We start from the raw sequence: 20832 nt of genomic DNA on the forward strand, positions 1-20832 counted from the left end.
TAAGTATAGGGTTCCTAATTGACATTTCAAGTGAAACATTTTTATTTGGCACCACACCACACTTAAAGAGGTGTTCCAGAGGATGAAAACAACCTAGTTATTTTTTAAACCTCCCGTTTTAGACTTGATGTATGGCTCATACATGCATAATAAACCATGTGCAGTCCTCTCCCAGAGGAGAAAGGCACATAATCCTTATATTTTTCATCTGGCATCATTTAGTGCATGAGATATGTGCTCGTTCCTAGTGAGCACATGCTTGGAAGCGAGTGGGATTGCCTAGCTACATGCACTTACCATGAGTTATTTTGATAACAGCGAAAATGCATTGAACACTTCGATCAAATCCATGCATCATAAATTGGAATACATTTGAAATTAGAAGTAAGATCTGTTAGACCTTGTTAGTTGTTTAATTTCTCTCTTTCATTAGGCTACATTTCTCTGGAAACCAAGCAGAAAATTATGTGCGCTAAAGATGCAATTTTATACAGACAAATACATTAGAAGACAATTGTCAAACCGATCAGAAACACTGCTCACAACCTGTATCTCCTAAATAGTGTCGCCGGTGTATTTTGTTTGAATTTTTGAATATATTACACAAAAGACTAGAAGGTTTTTACCAGGGGTAAATCACTACACAACACACGTAGAACTTTGATGCGCTCGAGAAATGTATACCTCAAACTTTCACCCAATGTCTAGATAAAATATCGCCGTATCTTTCTGTTGTGTCAACCATCCATCCAAATCAAATAATTAATCCATCCGAATCATTACCCGACTTTCAAGGAATAGGACATTTGATGTAAACATATAAGTAGGCTATAACTTTTAAATTGTATGAAATGACATCCTCACAATCGCTTGCTTACCATAATCTCTACAACAAGGAAGTAGAGACAACCGAACCCGAGGGACAATGTTGATTGGCAGGTGTAATGACGTCCAATGAGGTTGCAAGGTTAAGGTGTGAGGCGGGATCAGATCGGCACAGCATTGTCCAATGAGGTTTTGGGATTAGCCCCAAAGCGTGTGCATGTCTTTGTGCACAACTGCAGGGGCTTGAGAGCAATTATCTGATGACTTACTACACAACTTTCAGGGACCCTATTGGCTCTTGGGCACTGCTTTCAGAACTACTGGCTAAAAATAGAAAAGTTAACAAAAGTTATGGAGAGTCTCTTTAACCATATGGATTTTTCTGTTCATAATCAACTTGTGACTTTGCTTGAGGGGGAATGCAGACCTATTTATTTTTGGACCAACTGGTGCATGGATAAATCAAAGGAAAACATTTTATATGTATAACTGTAATATTAATATACTCTTTATAAAGTGTATACAAAGGGGGTATGAAGGGCTTGTGAATGGTTTAATTAAGGCCTATTCAAGTTATGACACATTTTCATACAATGTTTATTACAAATGTATTATTGATTTATAGACTATCCTATATGAACTAATGATGAACAGTCTATAACTACTGAGAGTTAAAAACCCTTTGCAAGCTCTGGCTATGTAATGTTGGGCTACAATCGGAATGATTTCCTTGGGCCTAAACATCGGGGGATTGAGTTTCATGAATTAATTGTTTATGTGATGTATCCTCTACTTCTGTTTGTTTATCTAACAATATGTATGTGAGGGCTGACATTCTCACAGCGTCGAGGTCGCCACTTCGACAGATTTGTGGGTTTGTTGGATGACGCTCAGGCTACGTGAGACGGGCGGAGCACAGGGGATGCGGGGATGCACTGCAGCGGAGCGGATAATCTGGGTGACCGGACTGTCAAAACTGAGCGTATGGTCTATTCTCTCAATTACAATCATCTTCAAGGGTTTATCTATCTCTTCGTCATTGTTTACCAGTACTCGTCTGGTTGGTGGTCAAACATTTTCAACAAGATTTTCTCCTTGCAGGTTGATTGCGCCACTAGCGTATGGTTTCCTCCTCCTGCCTCCTCTCCTTTCCTTGGCGCTGATTGACATTCCTGCAGATCAAAGATCGCTTTAATTTGCTGTTATAGTAACTCGCAGCTGTGGCAGTTGAGTTGGCGTGCTGTGGGGAAGGAAGGAACCCGGCGTGAAAAGATAATGGCCACAGAGCAATGGGATCGGTAGTGTACCGCAGCCATGGCCAGGTCAACAAACAGAAGCGGCAAGGATGGCGATTCAAGGGTGTCCGCTCCCACGGATAGGGCAGAGGCTCGGGACCTGAGCGACCCCAGGGAACTGTCTCTTGAAGAAGTGTTGAAATCCTACGAGCAGCCCATTAACGAGGAGCAGGCTTGGGCTGTGTGTTATCAATGCTGTAGCGGGCTGAGGGTGCCGCGCCCGGCCACTGTGACAGGTGGAGTTTCCCGTGTGAAGGACCCGTCCTCTATACTCTTACTCAGAGATGGGATGGTTTCCCTACAACAACAGCCCTGCAACAACCGTAAGAGAGCTCTGTTAGCTAACCTAACTTCCTGACTGCCCTTTGCGGTACCAAAATACCCCAATTAACACCAGCCTAGGCCTACAATATAGTCTCATTTATTATAGGCCTTTCAGTTATTTCTCAATTAATTTGATATTGATACACTATTTGTATGTTGTAATTTCAACACGCAATATTGTTTTGAATGGGAAATTCACGATAAATGCGTCAGTAGCACTCCCCAAACAGAATTGGCTTGGATTATACAAATAGACGAAATGATAAATTATTCATACAGTACAGATCCCCCCCTTGTATCTGCTAAAGAAGGTTTAGAGTTAGAGGTAGCTTTGTGATCTGTTTCCCATTCACAAGTGATTTGGTTAAAGGATCCCAATAAAATAACTGTCCTGAGTGCACTGCGGGGCCGGGGCCCAAAGAAAAGCTCTGTCAGAGTTGCTGACATAGCCTAACGAACCGACATGATAAGATAAAGGATACAACTGGGAGTGGAAAAAGATAGCAGGTTAGTAGATTACGAAATGTTGTAACATTAAGGGTGACTATGGATATTACTTAAACTGAGAGAAAAATATGAAATCACCTTGTCACTCACTATGCTAATGTTCTGTTTCATTTTAAATAGGCTAGGCCAAATTTTATAGGCCAAAGTAGCCTATTTAAAATTAAACAGAACATTAGCATAGTGAGTGATAAGGTGATTTCATATAGCGGTAATAAAAGTAGCCCAAAGAAAACGCAGAAATTATGTCACAACACATTGGACTAAAACGAATCCAATAGTTTAGGCTATAGATCAGTTGCTGAGACATAATTGTATAGGCCACATTTTTGTCCCAAATATATAAATACTTTTTTGTTTTTATTAATATTGAGAAATGACCAAATTCTATAATGAACAATGTAAATCATAATTAATAGCACTGACAGTGATTGATATCCCACTACAGGGTCCCTGTGTTCATCTTGTCTTGGGAGCTGGGGTGTTTCTTGAATATTTTTGTTGTCTACACTTATGGAGTCATTTACAGAAGAAAGTCAGTCAATTTAATGAGCACAACAAAGGACATACTGCATATGTATGGGACATTTGTGTCCTTGCTGATGAGCCAATTATACTGCATTGTTGATGCAGTTGGTCAGTATGGTTATAGTTTACCAGTGTTGGGGAAGCTACTCTGAAAATATAGTTTACCAAGCTACCAATTAAAGCTATTATTAGGAAAAATATAGTTTACTTAACTGAAGTTACTTTTAAAAGTACTTCCCTACATCCAAACTACTTTGTGAAAACGTATCATATGTAAATTTGAAATGGCATAGACTACAAATTGCAAGAACAGTCACTTTGGAGTCATACAGCTCTTAGCAAACTTTTATAAAAAATTGTGTTTGACCAAATACAATGCTATTTCTCTGTAAACAAATTAACAACAGACTTTCAGCATACTTATGGAGAAGGGCACTCAACATGCACTGTACTGACACAAATGACTGATAATTGGTTGAAAGAAATTGATAAGAAGAAGATTGTGGGAGCTGTACTGTTAGATTTCAGTGCAGTCTTTGATATTATTGACCATAACCTGATGTTGAAAAAAATTAAGTGCTATGGCTTTTCAAACTCTGCCATAGTGTGGATTCAGAGTTATCTATCTAATAGAACTCAAAGGGTTTTCTTTTTAATGGAAGCGTCTCTAATGTCAAACATGTAAAGTGTAGTGTACCGCAGGGCAGCTCTCTAAGCCCTCTACTCTTTTCTATTTTTACTAATGACCTGTCACTGGCATTAAACAAAGCATGTGTGTCCATGTATACTGATGATTCAACCATATACAGTGCGCATCAGCAACCACCGCTAATGAAGTCACTGAAACCTTTAACAAAGAGTTGCTGTCGGTTTTGGAATGGGTGGCCAGTAATAAACTGGTCCTGAACATCTCTAAAACTAAGAGCATTGTATTTGGTACAAATCATTCATTAAGTGCTAGCTGAATTTGGTTAAGAATGGTGTGGCTGTTGAACAAGTTGAAGAGACTAAATTACTTGGCGTTACCTTAGATTGTAAACTGTCATGGTCAAAACATATAGATTCAATGGTTGCAAAAATGGGGAGAGGTCTAGCCGTAATAAAGAGATGCTCACACTCCAAAAAGCAAGTTCTGCAGGCTCTAGTTTTGTCTAATCTTGATTATTGTCCAGCCGTGTGGTCCACTGCTACAAGGAAAGACCTAGTTAAGCTGAAGCTGGCCCAGAACATAGCGGCATGTTTTGCTCTGAATTGTAATCAGAGGGCTGATAGAAATACTATGCATGCCAGTCTCTCTTTTGCTAAGAGTTGAGGAGAGACTGACAGCATCATTTCTTCTTTTTATAAGAAACATTAATGTGTTGAAAATCCCAAATTGTTTTCATGGTCAACATACACACAGCTCTGCCACACACACTTATCCCATCAGACATGCCACGAGGAGTCTTTTCATAGTTCCCAAATCCAGAACAAATTCAAGAAAACGTACAGTATTATATTGAGCCCTTTTGCATGGAACTTCCTTCAATCTCATATTGCTCAAATAAACAGCAAACCCGGTTTCAAAAAACAGATAAGGCAACACCTTTGAGGTAATATGTACATGTAGGTAGAGTTATTAAAGTGACTATGCATAGATAATAACAGAGAGTAGCAGCAGCGTAAAAGGGGGGGGGGGGTGACAATGCAAATAGTCTGGGTAGCCATTTGATTACATGTTCAGGAGTCTTATGGCTTTGGGGTAATAGCTGATTAGAAGCCTCTTGGACCTAGACTTGGGGCTCCAGTACCGCTTGCCATGCGGTAGCAGAGAAAACAGTCTATGACTAGGTTGGCTGGAGTCTTTGACAATTGTTAGGGCCTCCTCTGACACTGTCTGGTATAGAGGTCCTGGATGGCAGGAAGCTTAGGCCTCAGTGATGTACTGGGCCGGACGCATTACCCACTGTAGTGCCTTGCGGTCGGTCGGAGGCCGAGCAGTTGCCATACCAGGCAGTGATGCAACCAGTCAGGATGATGGTGCAGCTGTAGAACCTTTTGAGGATCTGAGGACCCATGCCAAATCTTTTCAGTCTCTTGAGGGGGAATAGGTTTTGTCTTGCCCTCTTCACAACTATCTTGGTGTGTTTGGACCATGATAGTTTGTTGGTGTGGACACCAAGGAACTTGAAGCTCTCAACCTGCTCCATTACAGCTCTGTCGATGAGAATGGAGGCGTGCTCGGTCCTCCTTTTCCTGTAGTCCACAATCATCTCCCTTGTCTTGATCACGTTGAGGGAGAGGTTGTTGTCCTGGCACCACACGGCCAGGTCTCTGACCTTCTCCCTATAGGCTGTCTCGTCATTGTCGGTGATCAGGCCAACCACTGTTGTGTCATCAGCAAACTTAATGATGGTTAATCACAAAAACAATGTTTCAAATGAAAATGAAAATTAGGCTGGTCTGATGCCGAAAAAGAAATGAAATGATTAACTACTTCACCCACCCCCTACTTCCGGCGCCGACAGAGATGGCCGCCTCGCTTCGCGTTCCTAGGAAACTATGCAGTTTTTAGTTTTTTTACGTGTTATTTCTTACATTGGTACCCCAGGTCATCTTAGGTTTCATTTCATACAGTCGAGAAGAACTACTGAACATAAGAGCAGCGTCAACTCACCATCAGTACGACCAAGAATATGACTTTCGCGAAGCGGATCCTGTGTTCTGCCTTTCACCCAGGACAATGGAATGGATCCCAGCCGGCGACCCCAAAAAACGACTTTGAAAAAGGGGAAAACGAAGCGGTCTTCTGGTCAGACTCTGGAGACGGGCACATCGTGCACCACTCCCTAGCATTCTCCTCGCCAATGTCCAGTCTCTTGACAACAAGGTTGATGAAATCCGAGCAAGGGTAGCATTCCAGAGGGACATCAGAGACTGTAACGTTCTTTGCTTCACGGAAACATGGCTCACTGGAAAGACGCTATCGGAGACGGTGCAGCCAGCTGGTTTCTCCCCCCAATCCGCCCGACAGAAACAAACATCTTTCTGGTAAGAAGAGGGGCGGGGGCGTAGGCTTTATGGTTAACGTGACGTGATGTGGCCACAACAGCATACAGGAACTCAAGTCCTTCTGTTCACCTGATTTAGAATTCCTCACAATCAAATGTAGACCGCATTATCTACCAAGGGAATTCTCTTCGATTATAATCACAGCCGTATATATTCCCCCCCAAGCAGACACATCGATGGCTCTGAACAAACTTTATTTGACTCTTTGCAAACTGGAATCCATATATCCGGAGGCTGCATTCATTGTAGCTGGGGATTTTAACAAGGCTAATCTGAAAACAAGACTCCCTAAATTTTATCAGCATATCGATTGCGCAACCAGGGCTGGAAAAACCTTGGATCATTGCTATTCCAACTTCCGCGACGCATATAAGGCCCTGCCCCGCCCTCCTTTCAGAAAAGCTGACCACGACTCCATTTTGTTGGCATTTTCCCTGCCTACAGACAGAAACTAAAACAAGAAGCTCCCGCGCTGAGGTCTGTTCAACGATGGTCTGACCAATCTGATTCCACACTCCAAGACTGCTTCCATCACGTGGACTGGGATATGTTCCGTATTGCGTCAGACAACAACATTGACGAATACGCTGATTCTGTGAGCGAGTTCATTAGAACGTGCGTTGAAGATGTCGTTCCCATAGCAACAATTAAAACATTCCCAAACCAGAAACCGTGGATTGATGGCAGCATTCGCGTGAAACTGAAAGCGCGAACCACTGCTTTTAATCAGGGCAAGGTGACTGGAAACATGACAGAATACAAACAGTGTAACTATTCCCTCCGCAAGGCAATCAAACAAGCTAACCGTCAGTATAGAGACAAAGTAGAATCTCAATTCAACGGCTCAGACACAAGAGGTATGTGGCAGGGTCTACAGTCAATCACGGATTACAAAAAGAAAACCAGCACCGTCACGGACCAGGATGTCTTGCTCCCAGGTAGACTAAATAACTTTTTTGCCTGCTTTGAGGACAATACAGTGCCATTGACACTGCCCGCAACTAAAGCATGCGGACTCTCCTTCACTGCAGCCAACGTGAAGAAAACATTTAAACGTGTCAACCCTCGCAAGGCTGCAGGCCCAGACGGCATCCCCAGCCGGGCCCTCAGAGCATGCGCAGACCAGCTGGCTGGTGTGTTTACGGACATATTCAATCAATCCCTATCCCAGTCTGTTGTTCCCACATGCTTCAAGAGGGCCACCATTGTTCCTGTTCCCAAGAAAGCTAAGGTAACTGAGCTAAACGACTACCGCCCCGTAGCACTCACTTCCGTCATCATGAAGTGCTTTGAGAGACTAGTCAAGGACCATATCACCTCCACCCTACCTGACACCCTAGTCCCACTCCAATTTGCTTACCGCCCAAATAGGTCCACAGACGATGCAATCTCAACCACACTGCACACTGCCCTAACCCATCTGGACAAGAGGAATACCTATGTGAGAATGCTGTTCATCGACTACAGCTCGGCATTTAACACCATAGTGCCCTCCAAGCTCGTCATCAAGCTCGAGACCCTGGGTCTCGACCCCGCCCTGTGCAACTGGGTACTGGACTTCCTGACGGGCCGCCCCCAGGTGGTGAGGGTAGGCAACAACATCTCCACCCCGCTGATCCTCAACACTGGGGCCCCACAAGGGTGCGTTCTGAGCCCTCTCCTGTACTCCCTGTTCACCCACTACTGCATGGCCATGCACATCCTCGGCGTACACATCACAGACAAACTGAATTGGTCCACCCACACAGACAGCATCGTGAAGAAGGCGCAGCAGCGCCTCTTCAACCTCAGGAGGCTGAAGAAATTTGGCTTGTCACCAAAAGCACTCACAAACTTCTACAGATGCACAATCGAGAGCATCCTGTCGGGCTGTATCACCGCCTGGTACGGCAACTGCTCCGCCCACAACCGTAAGGCTCTCCAGAGGGTAGTGAGGTCTGCACAACGCATCACCGGGGGCAAACTACCTGCCCTCCAGGACACCTACACCACCCGATGTCACAGGAAGGCCATAAAGATCATCAAGGACAACAACCACCCGAGCCACTGCCTGTTCACCCCGCTATCATCCAGAAGGCGAGGTCAGTACAGGTGCATCAAAGCTGGGACCGAGAGACTGAAAAACAGCTTCTATCTCAAGGCCATCAGACTGTTGAACAGCCACCACTAACATTGAGTGGCTGCTGCCAACACACTGACTCAACTCCAGCCACTTTAATAATGGGAATTGATGGGAAATTATGTAAAATATATCACTAGCCACTTTAAACAATGCTACCTAATATAATGTTTACATACCCTACATTATTCATCTCATATGTATACGTATATACTGTACTCTATATCATCTACTGCATCCTTATGTAATACATGTATCACTAGCCACTTTAACAATGCCACTTTGTTTACATACTCATCTCATATGTTTATACTGCACTCAATATCATCTACTGTATCTTGCCTATGTAGTGGTTGCCTTTAGTAGTGGTTTCTTTGCAGCAATTTGACCATGAAGGCCAGTCACCTCTGAACAGTTGATGTTGAGATGTGTCTGTTATATGTATTTGGGCTGCAATCTGAGGTGCAGTTAACTCTAATGAACTTATCCTTTGCAGCAGAGGTAACTCTGGGTCTTCTTTTCCTGTGGCAGTCCTCATAAGAGCCAGTTTCATCATAGCACTTGATGGTTTTTGCGACTGCACTTTAAGACATTTTTAAAGTTCTTGATATACCACCGCTACCTTGTCACAACAAAACTGATTGGTTCAAACACATTTGAAGGAAAGAAATTCCACAAACCAACATTTAACAAGGCATACCTGTTAATTGAAATTCCAGATGACTACCTCATGAAGCTAGTTGAGAGAATGCCAAGAATGAAGAATCTAAAATCAAACATATGTTTTATGGTTACTACATGATTCCATATATGTTATTTCATAGTTTTGATGTCTTCACTATTATCCTACAATGTAGAAAATAGTAAAAATAAAGAAAAACCCTAGAATGAGTAGATGTCCACACTTTTGACTGGTACTGTAAATAGAAAACAGGTCCAATGAAACTAAATGCAGCTAGTTTGCTGTCTTTCCAGCTTCAGTTTGAAGTGATTGTGTTAGCTGTGTTGTTGGCTAGCTCCTCTGAATAACAGTGTCCAGACGAGAGAGCACATCTTCTATGTCAGGTGAAATTGCGTATCATTAGCTCATCGTTATGGATGTATCCAAATAAATGTCACTAGAAAATGATCAAATTCAGCTACTTTGCTATTATTCTGGCTGCACTGTTTGACGTGACTGTAATAGTTTTCTTTGATTCACTTTTAAAAATGTTTAACTCCCTCTGTGTTTAATTTTTTTTTTTTTGTCTTGTTCCCCATATTTCTTTGACAACAGATTCCAGGTCCATATTTTGAATGTGGGGGAAATCACAGGGGCAGCAAACATAAAACAGCTCCAAAATAGATGGAATCTTGAAAAATTTGCCTGAAAGAGAAATAACTATCATCAACTGACAGACACATGATGAAAGAATGTTCTCTCCGAGACACTGATCGTGTCCGAATACCCATACCAGCATATGTGACATTTTGAAAATAATACTCCAAATGCGTCTAGGCACGTCAATTTATCTGATTATCAGCTGTTGTCAAACACGTGAGTCTGAAAAAAGACGAGTGAATTCTACCAAAGATTATGCATATGCTGTCAAGACATGTCTCTCCACCCAAACAGTAGGAGCCGTTGTCCACAAAGCGGCCGGCAGGCTGTATAGCTCCTGCCTATCCTTTCTTTGGATTGGTGGATACATCTCATTCTTGTAATCCTTTTTTGAATATTCAGTGAGGTGATGTCTGCTGAAGTCGACCGCCTGTATTCACTGGAGAGAGATGCTATGCTACTAGCCCCATACCATGAATATGCATTGTCATCTTGAGACAACTCCGAAATAAAGTGTTTTTTCTCAAAGTTGCCAGGAAGTCACGTGTCCTACTTATATCAGTAGACCCCTAACAACTTAAGCATTACGAAACTTCTATTAGATCAAATTAACCTCACCTAGCAAATAAGCCATTCATTTTTGTTGTTGACCAAATTCGAAACTCTCTTTGATACATACAAAAACTCCTTGCTTGGTTGGCGAAACAATGAAAAAAGCCACCTGCTGAAGGGAGACAGATATTCCGGCTCTCTGAATCTACTTGATCAAACGCCAAATGAGTATGCAGTTTAAGTATGTAGCATGCTAGTATGGGTACTCGGACATGGCGACTGTCTGTGTCATTGGTTACATGAACCTAACCAAACATAATGAAACCTGTCTAACTGCTTCAAAAAGGATCTATTACTCAGCTTCTGAGAGGCTTGAACAGAAATGTCTTCACCCTCCTGAGAGAGAACAGTACTATGACTATGTGTCAGGCCGACTCTTTGTCCACGGTGCAGATCTATTCAGACAGGCTCTGTTAATCTGGACCTAGTCCTGCTTTCAGCGCTTTGTTCTGGACAGAAGGAGCAGCACTGACCCCTCACCCAGGCCTCTCCACTAGTCTTGGGTTCTGCAGCACTAATGTGCTGAACGTGTGGTTTCAGGCCTCCCGGGTGTCATTAATGTCATCTGAGCCGTGCGCTTCTCTGTACACACAGAAAACTGAGCCATTGCTGGCTAGCTGAGTTGTGACTGCAGCACATGAGATATATAGAATTTGACGACTATAAAATGCGCATTCTAGAGTGATACGGGATCAATGGTGGGAAAATGACGCATTTTGTCAGCATTTTCTACTATATAGTGATCTGAAAGAATTCAGATCTCTTTACTTTTTCCACATTTTTATATGTTACAGCCTTATTCTAAAATGGATAAAAAATATAGAAAATCCTCAGCAATCTACACACAATGCCCCATAATGACAAAGCAAAAACAGGTTTTTAGACATTTTTGCAAATGTATTAAAAATAAATAACAGAAATACCTTATTTACATAAGTATTCAGACCCTTAGCTTTGAGACTCAAAATTGAGCCATTGCGAGATCTTGAGATGTTTCTACAACTTGATTAGAATTCACCTATCATAAATTCAATTGATTGGAAATGATTTGGAAAGGCACACAACTGTCTATATAAGGTCCCAAAATTGACAGTGCATGTCAGAGCAAAAACCAAGCCATGAGGTTGAAGGAATTGTCCATAGAGCTCCGGGACACAGATTTTGGAATGGGTACCAAAAAATGTCTGCAGCATTGAGGGTCCCAAAGAGCACAGTGGCCTCCATCATTCTTAAATTGAAGAAGTTTGGAACCACTAAGACTCTTCCTAGAGCTGGCCGCCCGGCAAACTTAGCAATCAGGGGAGAAGTGCCTTGGTCAGGGTGGTGACCAAGAACCCGATGGTCACTCTGACAGAGCTCTATAGTTCCTCTGTGGAGATGGGAGAACCTTCCAGAAGGACAACCATCTCTGCAGCATTCCACCAATCAGGCCTTTATGGTAGAGTAGCCAGACGGAATCCACTCCTCAGTAAAAAGCACATGATAGTCTGCTTGGATTTTAGCCCGCTTGGGGATGTTTTTCAGCGGCAGGGACCGGGAGACTAATGCTTAATGAAAACCTGCTCCAGAGCGCTCAGGACCTCAGACTGCGGCGAAGGTTCACTTTCCAACAGGACAACGACCCTAAACACACAGCCAAGACAATGCAGGAGTGTATTCAGGACAAATCTCGGAATGTCCTTGAGTGGCCCAGCCAGAGCCCAGACTTGAACCCGATCGAACATCTCTGGATAGACTGGAAATTAGCTGTGCAGCAAAGCTCCCCATCCAACCTGACAGAGCTTGAGAGATCTGCAGAGAAGAATGGGAGAAACTCCCCAAATACAGGTGTGCCAAGCTTGTAGCGTCATACCCAAAAAGACTTGAGGCTGTAATTTCTGCCAAAAGTGCTTCAACAAAGTACTCAGTAAAGGGTCTGAATACTTATGTAAATGTGGTATTTCATTGATTAAAAAAATATATATTAGCCAAAATTTGAAAAAAACTGTTTTTACTTTGTTATTGTAGATTGATGAGGGGAATAATATACCATGGCTAAGGGCTGTATCCGGGCACTCCGCGTTGCATTGTGCATGCTAACAGCCCTTAGCCGTGGTATATTGGCCATATGCCACACCTCCTCTGGCCTTATTGCTTAATTATACCCATACAATTCAAAGGGGCAATCTGGGATTCAAACAACAACAAAGAGCACACCCTGACACTTTTTTGGTAAACAGCTGTGGGGTGGGGCTGGACAAATGTAACCGCTCTCAAATTCATAGATCGAAATGATCGTTTTAACCATGTATTGTATCAAAAATGTGTGAGATGGATGGAAAACTCTAGACCCTATTAGGGAGGAGAGCAAGCATAAAACAGTGTTAGTTATGCGGCTGCATGCCTACTTTTTTGTCTTCATAGATGACACAGACGGACCTCCCCTCCCACCTATCGCGGAGCGCCAGGTGAGTTTCTGAACCCATCATCCCCACCTTGTAACATACAACATACTGCCATGACAGGTAAATGTCAGTCTCCTCTCTTCTCATGGCCGGTCTTCATATATATCTTTCAAGCAGCCCTCCAGTCCTCTCTATCCTAACAGCTTGTTGTCCACTGCTATTTATTTCCTCGATCACCTGAATCTGCCTCCTCAGCTGGTCCAGTCTCTGGGCGTGGCAATCTACCAGGCCCTGGACTGGGGTCTGGATGACAGTGAGGAGCGGGAGCTGAGTCCTCAGCTGGAGCGGCTCATTGAGCGCATGGCAGGGGGAGATCACAGCCTGGGGGCTGACTGTGGTGGTGGCAACGGAACTACAGATGAGGGCTACAGTGGTCAGGAGGAGGAGGAAGAGGAAGGAGAAGAGGGGCCTATGAGGCCAGTGCGTACATTACGCCAGGTGATGACACTTTGCGCTTCCAGACTGGCCAACCCTGCACTTGCCCCTGAGCACTACCAGGCCGTGTGCCGAGCCTTGTTTGTTGAGACTCTGGAGCTACAAACTTTCCTGACCAGAATCCGAGATACCAAGAAGGTATGTTCCTGATTTTGTTTATACCAGAGATTACAGATCACTCACATGTAAAGCACTGAAATCATTGTTAACTGAATAGTGGTGTTATTATCAGTGTACTATCATTTCTCTGTAGATGTTGAAGAAAATCAAAACAGAGGATCCTCAGGAAGATAGAGCTGAGATTGATGCACTTAAACACACAGACTGGGTGAGAAGCAGGGATCGTGTGTATTTGTCTGTGTCGTTGTGTGTGTATATGAGGATATGTGTATATACTGTATTATCCTTCATTGGGTTGATGGGGTCTGTGTGTGAAGTACATGAGTGTATGTGTGTGTTTCAGACTCGTCTCTGGGTACAGTTGATGAAGGAGCTGAGACAGGGGGTGAAGCTGAAGAAGGTGCAGGACCAGGAGTTTGACCCACTGCCCACTGAGTTCAGCCTCACACCCTTTGAGATGCTCATGCAGGACATCCGCACCCGCAAGTTCCAGCTGCGGAAAGTCATGGTGAGCTGGGTATTGATACTGATAAGAAGACTCTTGATCAATGGATCAAGTAGTTATTTCTCCTGTATTTATGTCCCAGACCTCACTCATGTTCTCTCTGTAGGTGGATGGTGACATCCCTACGCGGGTGAAGAGAAATGCTCATGAGCTTATTTTGGACTTCATCAGGTCTCGCCCTCCACTCAAACCAGTGAGTGTCCCTTTTCACTACAATTTGTTTTGTTGACGTGACTGTAGTGTGACTATGGCAGTACCTTGTGTGTCACAAGGTGTCATAGTCTGAGACTGGGTAATGTGTGTCTGTGTCTATTTTTCCTGTGTTCTCAGTCTGCCTGTGTGTTTTGTTGTGTTGCATGCTAGGCGTCAGAGCGAAACCTGCCCCCTCCTCCTCAGGAGAAGCAGTCCCTCCATGAACGTGTCCTGGCTGAAATCAAACAAGAGCGCAAACTGAAGCCTGTGGACCCACCCAGCTCCAAAAGATGTATGGACATCACTGTCACTACATTAATACTTTGAGCTATACATGTAGTATGTTCATATTGTGGAATGTATTCTAAGTGAAATGTGTTTGAGAGTTCAGTGTTTGTGTGTTGTTTCATTCGCCAGCGTTTGGCTCCCTGCCTTGTCTGGCACACACTTGCCCGTGTGATTTCAAATCTACTTCCTGCATTGACCTGTCAGGCTCAGAGCTAGGGTCCCGCCCCCCTTCTCGTCTTCGTGTTCTGCTCAAAGCCCCTACTCTTCAAGAGATGGAGGAGATGAACATGTTGGAGGTTAGACGGAAAATAGAAGAGAAACTATATTGTTTTCTCATTTAAATGCACTACCTCTTACTGAGAAATAACAACTACAACATCAGTTATGTTTTCCTTCCTGCTTCTCCTCCTCCTTCTCCTCCACCTCCATCACCTCGTCCTCGTCCTCCACCTCCATCACCTCGTCCTCCTCCTCCACCTCCATCACCTCGTCCTCCTCCTCCACCTCCATCACCTCCTCCATTACCTCCTTCTCCTCATATACCTCCATCACCTCCCACTTCCATCACCCCCTCCATCTTCTCCTCCTCCCCCCTCCTTGTCCTCCTCTACCTCATCCTTCTCACTGTTGTCCTCCTGTCTTGTTGCTGTTGCAGGATGAGGAGTCTCCAGACAGTGGGGAGCTCTGCCGTGCTGAGAGTTTTCCCACATCTATGAAACGGGACCGCTCCTTCTCAGAACACGACCTGGCTGAGCTCAGGGGGGAGACGCTCCCCTCACTGTCCGACTGCACCCATCTGGAAGGGGCCGTGATGCGGAGGGGTGAGAGACCATGGTTACATGTGCTCTCAGGGGCTGGGCCACCCTCCACGCACAGAGGTCAGTATGCTCACTGAGACTCCTTTCACTACAGACAGTTTCAGGTATTGGTCAGCAGAGGGAGACATTTACTGTAATATGTATTCATGTGATACTGCAGAGCCACTCATCAGACAACTTACGGTATTATGGTTAATGAAACAGATATATTGGTATTTTTGTCATGTCAAATATTTATTTGTGTTAGAAAGCAAGCCTGACAAAAAATCAGATAATTGCAATTGAAAAAACATTAGTCTAAACTGTTTAAAAAAAAAAATGCAATAGAGGATTTTGCAACAAAGTTTGTTATAAAGTTTGGTATAGTGTTTATATCTTATTCAATGTCAGGAGGTAATCACATATAGGCCTAATGTGTGTCAATCCATTCCGTAAATTGCTTACAATAATTTCTTGCTCAGGTTAAAAGGTGTTTGTCACGTCCTGACCTTAGTTCCTTTTTTATGTCTCTATTTTGGTTTGGTCAGGGTGTGAGTTGGGGTGGGCATTCTATGTTTTTCATTCTATGTTTTGTTCTGTGTGTTGTATTTCTATGTGTTTGGCCTGGTATGGTTCCCAATCAGAGGCAGCTGTCAATTGTTGTCTCTGATTGAGATCCATACTTAGGTAGACTGTTCCCACCTGTGTTTTTTAAATGTTTATTAACCTTTATTTAACTAGGCAAGTCAGTTAAGAACAAATTCTTATTTTCAATGACGGCCTAGGAACAGCGGGTTAACTGCCTGCAACCTAGCGGTTACTAGTCCAACGCTTTAACCACTAGGCTACCCTGCAGGTAGTTGTTTTGTGTTTTTTCACCTTACAGGATTGTTTCGTGTCGTTCACTCTCTTTGCTGTTGTTTTTTAGTCATTCAGTGTTCCGTTTATTTCATTAAATTTACTATGAACACTTACCACGCTGCGTGTTGGTCCGATGATTCCTATTCCTCATCATCAGACGAAGAGGAGAGCCGTTACAGAGTTACTGCTGTGTTATTTCATTTGAAGGGTTTTGTGATGGATACTAATCACCTTATAAAGATGTACAGATAGGAACTAGCGCAGTAAAATGCTAGAAGGACAACAGTTAATGGGTTTGATACATGTTTTTCTTTCATATCACAACCACCTTATACACCCCTTAATTTGTGAAATATGTGTTGACTGTAGCTAGGAGAGAACAAAAACAAAGGTGGTTCAGTGATATCTCCTGTTCTACCGCTAGAGGGATGTCAACCCTTTCTCGTCACACACATGCCAGAAATGTCAACAATGTCATCATAAGCAGCTGATTTACATTAGCCTACATGTAGCCTGCTGTTGTTTTCTAGTTTTCTGATCCTCACTCTAACCCGGCTCTAACTCGCTCTAATCCTAGCTCTAACAAGGCTGTAGATTCCTATGGTCTGGTTAGACGCTATAGGAGTCCACACATTTATTTCTCAGGGCTACATAGCGCCTTATTCCTTTCCATGTTGCATAAAGACAGGTGAGACTTTCAAGTACCAACACCTAGGTTGGTACTTAGTCCTAGAGGTTATATCCTGTAGAAAGTATTTCTACTAATACCTAGCCTACTTTTTATTTCCTCTGACCCCAATTTAGTTCCTCTCTTGAATGTTAGAAAAACTGACTCATATCATACTTATCAAAGATCCACTGTGATCTGATTTGCAAATGTTTCTGTCAGCATGTATTAAACCCCACCAAAACCAAATAGGTAAACATGTCACGACTAATTTATCTAATTGACAGCTAATTTATGTAGCATACACTTTTGGATGATCAGAGATCTGACTCAATAGAACAACATGGACTGTGATTCAAAGCTTCTCTCTCATGTGTCTCCATCTCCCTGTTCCCAGCCTCTCTTCCTGTGCCAGGCTGGGTGCCACCCTCCCCTGCCCGTCTCTCTCTCAGCTCAGTGAATGAGACCACAGAGGGAGCTGAGACCGGCTCCAGTTCTCGGAATGGCAATAAACACCAGTGGATGGTGAGTGGCCCATTATCTTTGATAACCTCTCCACACTGGGTGCTCTCTGCTCCACTTCAACCTGCCCATTGTATTATACTAGCTAACTTCCTCTACCTACTACCTCCCTCCCATCTCTCTCTGTAAGGAGGAATTCAGTCACCCAGTGGAGAGTCTTGCCTTAACAGTGGATGAGGTCATCAATGTGCGTCGCGTGCTGGTGAAAGCAGAGATGGAGAAGTACTTGCAGAACAAGGAACTGTATTACAATCTGAGGAGAGGCAAGGTACAAGCAGTGACGTCACATCCTTTGGGAGCGTTCTCTAAAAGCCTTAATAGCGAGGTTCTAACTACAGAACGATATCGTTCTCTCAAAGCCTTATGAGCGAGGTTCTAGTATGATAACGTTCTATCAAAGCCGTATGAGCGAGGTTCTATCTACAGTATAATAATGTTCTCTCAAAGCCTTATGCGTGAGGTCCTATCCACAGTATATGCATGTGTCTCCCAGGTGTGCTGTTGCTGCAGAATTAAGTTCCCCCTCTTTTCATGGCCATCCACCTGCCTGCTCTGTAAAAGGTGAGTACACACTACACAGTATGTAGTATTAGATTAGTACATGCTCCTTTTGTAATAACACCATAATCAAGTCATTTAAACTTGGTCCCTCTCTGCTCATGAAGCACAATAATAATGTTGTTTTTGACATACCATTGTGGGTTTGATTGAATAGTGTTCTATGTGTTTTTGGTAGTGTAATTCAGGGGATTCTTAACTCTGCCCCTGTGGTTCTCTCTCCTTCAGGTCTGTCTGTGGATTCTGCAGTGCAAAGGTATCCTACAGTCCCTTTTTCTTTGTCTGTGTAAATGCAAATTCATGTTCTTTGAATGTGTAATGTTTTCTACAGTGCTTTTTGTTAATGTTGTTTCTATTGAAAATATCTATTTTACAACCAAAATGTATCTAAGATATTCTGTGTTGGCTCATAATATTATTCTGTGCTTTTAATTATGTCAATTATTGTGATCTGTGCCTTAGTCACCAGACCATTTGGATTTGTGGTTCTGTGCTATGTAGGTTTGAGGTCTGGGCTGTTGAGTTTGTTGTGTGAGATTGTAGTTCTGTGTTTTGTAAGTTAATGTATTCAGTTCTGAATACATTTAGTGATTGTGCCTTGAGGTTCTGTTGTGTGTTCTGTTGTATGGGATGCTATATGTGTGTATGGTTATGTTTGGTGGTTCCTTGCTTGTGTTTGTGTACAGTGAGTTTCTGAGTTGTATGAGTTTATGGTTTGGGTGTCGTGTCTGTGGTATGTGGCTGATGTCTTGTGACGTTGTTTCTCCCTCATACACACAGCCCTGTCTTTTATCATATTTCTTAATCATATCAAGTCTGCCATTTCCTCTTCACTTTCTGCCGATATGATCTCACTTAGTTCTTTAAACGTCCTACTCCTCCTCCTCTTCCTCCACCTCACCCATGCCTATTTTAACTCTCTGCTTTCCCTCGCCCTCTGCCACAGATGAAGATTCCTTCCAAGAAGATGGCCCACATCCCAGTCTACACTGTGGGCTTTCATAGCAGCCCAAAGAGCCATGGTCGCAAGAGTGAGGTCTACAAGTGAGTCTTGTCTGTCTGTCCGTCTTCATGGCCACTGAACTGTCTTTAACTTAGCAGAAGAAGTCTTTGCTCACCCTGGCCAATAGTAATTTACATGCTCAATCTAATCACTGTCCTTCCTCTAGATCTCTCAGCATATGTTATATGATGTCTCTGCTTCATTCAGATCTCTAAGCAGCCTTTATGTAGTAATTACCCATCTGATTTCTCCGCGGTCCATCTTTAACATCCCCCTTGCAAACCCCTACAGATGGGAAGGGCTTGGAGTTGTTCCAAACCATGTGACCTGATCTGGAAAAACTCCAGGCCCAGAAGGTTCCTCGTCATGTTATATACTGAGTACTCCCCTGATGGATTATAACACCTCACTCCCTCTCCACAGATCTCTGTGTACTCTCTCCCGCCGGTCTGTGGAGGAGGAGTTCCCCCACCTGTACACCAGTGGCTGCAGCCTGCGGGATGTTTGTGCGGACTGCACCAAGTTTGTGGCTGATGTCATCTCGTCCAGCCGCCGGAGCCTGGACATCCTCAACAACACTCCCAAGAGGGAGAGTGCTACACCCAAACCACAACCCCAGCCTCACGCATCACCACAGCCACCCACCTTGAAGAGAAAAGACAAGTGAAAAGATTGACTGTTGGTTTACCCCACTTCCTTAGCAGGGTTGCCCCTGTGCTGCACTACTAACCCACTCAAAACACCCCACCATTCCCCCAGCCTGCAAGTACCCCCTCCCCCTGCTGAAGTGCTTGTTAAGGGTTGTTTCTCTGCCTCCTCTGTAGAGAGGTTCATAAGACGTGGCCTAGGGACAACATATGAGTCTGCCTTATCACACATATATTGACTTCACTCCCTGGTCTAATGCACAAGCAGAGAGGAAAGGCAAAATACGAGGGAGGAGGAAAGAGGTGAGAGGGTAATTGATGAGGATGATCGGAAAGAGGAGATCTATTTACTGTAGGAGCCAAGAGTTTAAGGTAAATAGGGTAAATGTAGGGTAAATATTTAGCTCCCTAGTTGCCTTGTTTTAGTTATGAATGTAATATACTCTTTTAACACCAAAATAATACATCTTACATTGACACACCTTCTCAGAACACTGGATTTTTTTCTGGAATGTTAAAATGACACTATGGCTGAATAGAAGATATATTTATTTCACTATAGGTCTTTTTTTTAGTTTAGAATGTGCTTGGATTATCTGTGGTCCAACTTGATGATGCATGGTGGCACCGTCTGTCCGACTGTCTGAATGTAATCGGGTCCTAGAGGGGTGAAAATGGTCCTGGAAGGGACCTGTCCCATTGGCACCAAACTGGACTGGACTCCCAGCCTCCTATCTCTGCTGCTTTAGAATGACATTAAGCCCCCTCTCTCACCCTCGATGGTCCTGTGCGATCTGCTCAAATTTTTCGAAACACCCAGTAAACCTCAACTGCAATAAATCTCATGTAAAAAGGAAGTCCTATGTCTACAGTGTGGATCTGTCCATCTGCTCCTTTAGAAGGCTAGGGAAGCCTTAGACTGTAGGTATATTTCTATAAAACTGTTGTAGTCTAGTCTGCTTGTTGACCTTGAGCTACCATGAGAAGATCTAAAGCTTTGTTAGATAGTTGAAAATGTAAATTAATTGTTCACTAATATGCTATAGCCTACATGTTAAATGCTATTACCATTCGTTAATCAATTATAAACACTTATATTATAAAGTGTCTGTTACAATTTAATAGACGGGATAATAGAGCCCTATATTGAGAAGAGAGATGGACTAGCCTTCAGAAGATTTTAAAAAAGTAGGCCTACATGTCTGGGAATTTCT

At 43.3% G+C, this 20832-nt stretch overlaps 1 protein-coding gene across 2 annotated transcripts; it reads left to right on the forward strand.

Annotated features, from left to right (window-relative positions):
- Positions 1 to 453: 453 nt before the first annotated feature.
- LOC109889279 (protein spire homolog 2) lies at positions 454 to 20475 on the forward strand. 2 transcript variants are annotated; one of them, XM_020480604.2, is made up of 16 exons: positions 454 to 1807; positions 1927 to 2443; positions 12983 to 13026; positions 13219 to 13596; positions 13712 to 13786; positions 13922 to 14086; positions 14190 to 14276; positions 14447 to 14567; positions 14693 to 14859; positions 15219 to 15441; positions 17286 to 17413; positions 17541 to 17678; positions 17904 to 17971; positions 18197 to 18224; positions 18915 to 19012; positions 19395 to 20475. In XM_020480604.2, exons 2-16 carry the CDS (start codon positions 2140 to 2142, stop codon positions 19636 to 19638), a joined length of 2268 nt encoding a protein of 755 aa, XP_020336193.1. In that variant the 5' UTR covers positions 454 to 1807; positions 1927 to 2139; the 3' UTR covers positions 19639 to 20475. The 2 variants fall into 2 exon arrangements, with proteins under 2 accessions (XP_020336193.1, XP_031678551.1); XM_031822691.1 differs by having other exon boundaries at positions 454 to 2443.
- The last annotated feature ends 357 nt before the right edge of the window (positions 20476 to 20832 follow it).

The sequence above is a fragment of the Oncorhynchus kisutch genome, linkage group LG4 (genome assembly GCF_002021735.2).
Source record: "Oncorhynchus kisutch isolate 150728-3 linkage group LG4, Okis_V2, whole genome shotgun sequence".
NCBI lineage: Eukaryota > Metazoa > Chordata > Actinopteri > Salmoniformes > Salmonidae > Oncorhynchus > Oncorhynchus kisutch.

What these genes read in the sequence shown, in the direction of transcription:
- LOC109889279 (XM_031822691.1), top strand. Translation starts at nt 2,140, where the DNA reads ATGGCCAGGTCAACAAACAGAAGCGGCAAGGATGGCGATTCAAGGGTG. An exon ending in CACTTAAACACACAGACTGG is followed by an intron (nt 13,787 to 13,921) that starts GTGAGAAGCAGG and finishes TGTGTGTTTCAG; the next exon opens with ACTCGTCTCTGGGTACAGTT. An exon ending in ACAATCTGAGGAGAGGCAAG is followed by an intron (nt 17,679 to 17,903) that starts GTACAAGCAGTG and finishes TGTGTCTCCCAG; the next exon opens with GTGTGCTGTTGCTGCAGAAT.